Consider the following 6,928-nt stretch of genomic DNA (forward strand, 5'->3'; position numbering starts at 1 on the left):
GCTTTAAAGTGGACAGAAATTTTTATTTCTGAATGAATAAGACTGGTGTAAACCACCTCCGTGCTGGACATTTTTTAAATTACCACGTAATTACTAATAAGTAATAATAAATGGCTGTGATTACATATTAACCGGCAATAGTGACATTGAGAGCGCGCACCTGCTCACGCGCCCCTGTCCATCGGTATTTCCGCCATAGCGCACGTCCCCTATGCGCGTGCCCGACCGTTACGCACGCGCCCCCCACCCCCCGCACCAACACCTGGCTATACCAGCCGCCCTGCGCTCGCGCATTGTGATGACACTCTATTTGACACCACAAAGATATGTACAGGACAACACATATATTTAATGGCTGAAATTCACAGAATCGTCTTGCAATCACATCGAAGTTTGTTAATAGAATTAAAACTAGCAACTACTCGCTTATTTGGCTTTTGAGAACTGAGCGGCGTTTTGTTCTATAAACGATACATGTATCAGACAAAAATTGGCATAACTACAAAATTTGTAGTTATGCCATTAATAAAAAATTTTAAAATCTATAATTAAGTCAGTTTTAGGGTAAGATTCAGAAACCAGACTTAGCACTCTGACTCTTGAACTTTAAAAATGTATTGGATTTTGACATACATTTTGACATTTCGCGCTGTCACGTTTCTGAATCTCACCCTCTGTTCTTTATTACAGTTCTACCAACATTACAGTACGATACATAACGATAGATTTAGGTCTAATTACACAATTAACTAGCCAAACACCTTTTGTCACCATATCATTAACAACAAATGTTTATATTTATTTACATCGCCTTTGTTTACGTTTCCCAAGTGACTTTTGATAACAATTCATTCATAACACAATTAAGTAATGACATTGATTATCAAGTGTTGAAAGTTAACAACATAATCTTATAATGACTTTTCATTTCCCGTATTGTTATTGTGAATTGATCTTTTGATTAGTCACAGTTGTGTGTTAATCGAGCAATTGATGTCCATGTCGATCCCTTGACGTAGCTGAGTCATCACATTTCACCACATATGGCCCTCGTCATCATGACCAGCTTGCAGTTTCCTCTATATCCTTGTGGGCTATAGCTTTCGTCCGAGAGCTATAGTTCAGATAGTATGATCAACATTTAAACATCTACCTATATTTTTTGTCTTTGCTTGGTACTTGTTTCCAACACGATGAAGCTTTACTAACTAAACTTGTAAAATGCATTAATTAGGTCTATATGTAGATTTTACATTTGTTTGTCTGTCATTAGAAAGGACCGCTCGCACCAACAAAGCTTTCTACCAGAGAGAAATAATGCAATATTAGGAATATTTGTGGCAATATTCAAGTGAATATTTTGATTTCATGTTACGTACAATTAATCGGTCTTTGCTGCTCAGTTTTTTTTTATGATACATCATTTGCAAGTACCACATTAATATATTTAGTTTGGGTTAAAATGCAACTTGCAAAATAAAAACCAGTTCCTGTGAGAATCCACAAATAAGCCAGGGAACATGGTATGTGGGAATTCACACTGGTCGCAGAGAATACAACAATGGATTTTGGACGTTATACTTCCGTGTTATGAAGGGGTTGATTTCCTTGTTTCTCTGAACAAGTTCGAATGAGCATAACTAGTTTTCAGCATTTCCGGTTTGAAGAGCTACTGTTACTTAGCATGACGGTCTTACACGCTGTAACGGATTTGGTTTAAATATAATTTTCATTAACATTATTAATATACTCTTGAAATAATCGTAACAGCGTATAGAAGGTATTTGAAACCTTAATTAACAATTTTCATTATTTTAAGGAGAGTCCAAAATATCAATTGGTATTATAGATAATGCAACTTAAAACTAGTTTTGCTAATACGTTAATAATATTATATTTATTAAGACTTTATTGCATTAATACTACATAGGTAATAAATTATTAAGAAAGCAACGGGCCTTATCGATTTTTATACTGTTTATATTTACAATTTAGTATTTACTCAATATATAGGTACCTACAATATACATTAGTGATTTCCGGTATAAGAAGCATTCATAACTTGCCCTATTTTCTCACCAGTTCTCGCCATGATTACTTTTGATAAACGTACATACAATAAACAAGAAATGTAGAACACTATCTAAACGTCCGACAGACATGCCTATATGACGTATGAGGCGTGGATTTTATTGCGCGTTCAGCAGATTTATTGGGTTTGAATTGTGAAATAAATGTACTTACTCGATTGTCACGGTCACGGACAAATTTATTTTGATATTTATTATTGATGTTAATCTTAAAAATATACAACAGTACCAGAATCAGAAACATACAAGTTTCTTGATTCTGGTACTTACGATATTGTTCCCGTATAGAGTTTATCGAATCATAAAAGGAAGATGTAATGAGGCCAAGGTAAATAACGAGGCTCTCCTTTATGCGTTAAGTTGTTATTACTTTGATCATGTCTAATGTGTGTCATCGTTGCCTTTTTTGCTGAGTACAAATATTATTATGACTTAGTTTTAAAGATTGTTATTTTAATTCATGAATGAGTAATTTCTAAACAAATTTGTTCAATACTCAAATTCGTTCCCGTTAAATAAAATGGAGTTTCATAAATACTTTAACAACGCTGAGATTGCTTAATGAATTGAATTTCGAATTTGAATAATAAATGCAACGCGACGGCTGTTTCGGTATTATTATTCTGACGAGACCGTTCACAAAGATGTATAGCTCAGTTCAAAGGTGCTTAACCCCAAGTTGCGCAAAAAATTAGATCGTTGGCGACGATTCCGACCGGAAAGTTGATGAAGCTGAGCATATCGCACGACGTTGCCGGGTGCGGCGAGCCGGGTGCGGTGTGCAGGCGCAGGTGCCGCCCCCCCTCTCTTCCCGGCCCCGCCCCGCCCCTGCGCGATTGGACCCGGCGCACGTGCGAGCCTTCCCGCTGCCACCTGGCTGCCGCCGCCGGGGAGCGCTTATAAGCCGCGGGGCCTTCCCTCACCGCATCACTTCGTGTTCCGACCTCGAACAGTGCACACGTCATTTGAGTTAATACCAGTTTTACGACTCCCGCGCAACTGTGATGAACGGATTGTGAATTAGTGATTTAATTAACTATTTTAAAGATTAAGTGTTTGTGAATTGTGTGAAGATGCTTGTTGAAGATCAATCGGCTCGTGCTATGTTGACCAAGAAGTACGCGCATTGTCCGCTGAAGAAGCGGCCGGTAATGGTGCGGGAGGAGCGGCCGGCGACGCCGCCTACCACACCGCCCCACCCCGCCCACATGCCCACCAGACTTTACTACGATTACAATCATTGTAAGTATTTATTTTTTACATAATTGAGCTATATTTACTGACATAACTTTTACCATGTCGCGTCAAGTTTAATCCAAAATAAGAAATATATATTGTCCTAATAATTAACTTATGAACAGGTTTAGGATTATTGATTCCAACAGTTTAATTATTTTGCTTATAAAAATCTATTCAATATAGTATTTACAAAAAATCTTCTTTACATGTTTTAGATAAGAGTAAAAACTAGGTCGTTTTTAAGTCTTACTCAATAAAATCTATAGAAAACCTTCAGACAACTCCAACTAAATTACGTTTTTTTTTTGTCATCAGGTGATATGGAAAATGATGAACCACAAAATTTGAGCACTAAACCAGAGGATTTATCCAAGACTGGGAATTACCCTAGCAAAGCTTCATCACCAGTAGCAGCCGCCGCTGTAAAGTTGGAGCCAAGGGAATGGTCCCAACAATTGGAGTACTTGGCAGCTTGTCGGGCTCGCCTGGAGCCCACTGAGCTCGCCCGACCCACGCCTCACTATCCATACCTGCCCACACTATATCCCACATATCCCATGGAAGATCTCTACCCCGCCGCCCCCGCGCTATCCCCGCCAACGCAAATGTACTCGCGGTACTCTCCAGCGTCACCTCCATCATCATGTTCTCCACCTCCCTGTCCGGAAGACTTACGTTCCCCTGGATCCGTGTCATCAGACTCAGGAGTATCAGTATCAGCTCCCCGCCGTCCACGCTACCAATGCCCCGACTGTGCAAAATCGTATTCCACATACTCAGGGCTCTCCAAACACCAACAGTACCACTGCGCTGCAGCGGAAGGAAGTTTAGCAAGAAAATCATTTAGCTGCAAATACTGCGCCAAGGTTTACACATCCCTTGGAGCACTGAAGATGCACATCAGGACACACACATTGCCGTGTAAATGTCACTTATGCGGCAAAGCGTTTTCGAGACCCTGGTTACTACAAGGACACATCCGTACTCACACAGGGGAAAAACCATTCTCGTGCCACCATTGCCGCAGAGCATTTGCAGACAGGTCGAATTTACGCGCACACCTGCAAACTCATTCTGATGTTAAAAAGTACTCGTGTTCCGGATGCGGAAAAACATTTTCAAGAATGTCCCTCCTGAGTAAACACTTAGAAGGCGGATGTGGCGCACCAGCTACATCACCATATGAATACAGACCTGAAACCCTTCCTACGGGTCATCCTCACCAAGCTCTTACGGCGACGGCCCCGGTCCACGTCTATTAAGAAAGACTCCGTTTAAATTCTGGATCTCGAATTTGTAGTTATTAGCCGCCATATTTAATTTAATTTATTTTGTAAATTTCTTTATAAATTATTAATTTCATAAATTACTATGATGATGAATTATATGTGTGTTTTAGGACGTAGTATAAGGTATATTAAGTTTTTAGTTTTAAGTGAGTCACTGTACAGTTCTTGTCGCAAGTAGCGACATCGCTAGTCATATGGCATTTGCCGAGTGTCATACACAAAAATTAGATGTATACTATATATTTGTAATTTAAGCCGTGTACAAAGTGCCTTAATTATAAATTATTAATATATTCAAAAAATTGTTTGCGTTAGATGCTATTAATTTAATAAGATTTATGAAGATGTATGAGGCTCTAAAGATAATCTTGCCGGTTTGCGTTCCTTTCCGTTACCTCCGCCAGAAACAAATTAAAAAAAATATTTAATAAATCGTAATTTCATTTCGTCAAATTCCCATTACTAAGTAAACTTTTACATAAAAAGGAAATACATATTCCTTAAAACCAGATTACGTAAAATGCAGAACTCTAAAAAAATGATAAATTAAGCGTTACAAATAACACAGCATATAATTTAGAGTAATATTACGTAATGCACCAGTAAAGGAATACTTTATAAAACTTCAAGGCCGAAAACCTTTTGTTCATTTCATTTTTCTATTATCATTGACTCATAAGAAAGTGGTCCAATAAGATAGGAATCTACTCTGTATTAACCTTCGACCCTGTCAAGTTAGCGCACGTTTTTCTTATACTCACTGTAATAGCAGATACTCTATCGAAATACTGCAATTGATTTTATCACTACCAATTCCCTTTTACAAGAAATAATACCACCTACTTAGTTGTTAAAAAATATATAATCTAAAAGTTCGATTCAAACATTATGTTTATCAGCCTTAAAATAATGAATAAGACTAATGTATAAATGTGCATACCCATCGTTTAGGAACTTTCAACCGGAAGTGTACCAAGAGAATTCTATATAAAATAATTTATACAAGATAAAAAATCGCTTTGATAAGTATAGCTATTATGATTTTAATTAATTAATCAATGGCGTTACAACCTTTTTAGGTCTGGGATTTCTGTATCTGTTTCATGATCATTTGTTTTTCTAATAGGCAAGTTGGTGATCAGCCTTCTGTGCCTGACGCACGCCCTAGACTTTTTTTTGGGTCTAAGGCAAGCCGGTTTCCTCGCGATGTTACTTCACCGTTCGAGCAAATGTTAAATGCGCACATAGAAAGACAGTCCATTGGTGCACAGCCGGGGCTCGAACCTACGACCTCAGGGATGAGAGTAGCACGCTGAAGCCACTAGGCCGACACTGCTCTATTATTTATTATGATTTTAAAGCTGATTCAATTCTAAAATTTTTGATGAATGCTAAAGATACCAACAATCGTTTTTATTTTACCCGTACGTATATATATGCATATGGTAGATGTATAACCGAAACGGCAAATAGGCGTTTAGGTTCCCGTACCTTCTTAATCCCGGGATTGGAATACAGGACATCTAATCAAGCGCTTGACCGAGTGAATGTTATAAAGATATATCAATCTAGGCTCTTTATAGGTCTGCAATTTATTATTTAACTGTCTTAATTAGATATAATTATCCTAGAGTGGTACTGTGGTTTATTAGCTTTCTGTTTTATGCTTTTATTATTAGCTACTTTACGAACTTCAATAAACCAAGTGAAAAAAACAAAATTAATGAAACATTAGCTTGGATTATATAATCCGTGTATCAATACTGACATAAAACATTTCTGCGCCTGTTTTATTTCTATTTTTGGCAACAATGTGTGAAGTCGATTGCGCCTGTCATACGTTATCGATTTTTAGGTCTAACATTCCAATTAACTCAAAGTATTTTCTTTCAAAACATTGTTAATTGGAACATACAAAGAATATCTGTTGCTGTGTAGGAGTGCGAATGCGCGATATATTAGTTTGAACACTAATCTATCAATGCCAAAAATAAAAATAATAAATAAGGAGTAAACAATAACAGTCAATTTAATTATACAAAAACATATTTATTGTGATATCAACAAAAGTAAAACACGCAACCAATAATTATTCAATTAGACTTCCCAAACAATCGTAAAAGCGTCTACGATAACTGTAATTAAAGCACGATGAGGCATTAGTAATTCATCCGCGGACGCGGAAGGTGTAACTAATGCGTTGTGAGATTACGTTAACTTGTAAACGAACAGAGAATATCCACATCAGCCTACACGAGTGCCAATTAGAAATAGCCAGTGAAGTTGTTTAGGCAACCATCGCGATTGGCC

The 6,928-nt window shown here is 37.5% G+C and overlaps 1 protein-coding gene across 1 annotated transcript; it reads left to right on the top strand.

Annotated features, from left to right (window-relative positions):
• Positions 1–3,016: 3,016 nt before the first annotated feature.
• Positions 3,017–5,050, top strand: LOC125056847 (zinc finger protein SNAI2-like). Its single transcript, XM_047660160.1, has 2 exons — positions 3,017–3,332; positions 3,645–5,050. Exons 1-2 carry the CDS (start codon positions 3,164–3,166, stop codon positions 4,589–4,591), a joined length of 1,116 nt encoding a protein of 371 aa, XP_047516116.1. The 5' UTR covers positions 3,017–3,163; the 3' UTR covers positions 4,592–5,050.
• The last annotated feature ends 1,878 nt before the right edge of the window (positions 5,051–6,928 follow it).

This window comes from Pieris napi, chromosome 15 (genome assembly GCF_905475465.1).
Source record: "Pieris napi chromosome 15, ilPieNapi1.2, whole genome shotgun sequence".
In the NCBI taxonomy this organism is placed as follows: Eukaryota; Metazoa; Arthropoda; class Insecta; order Lepidoptera; family Pieridae; genus Pieris; species Pieris napi.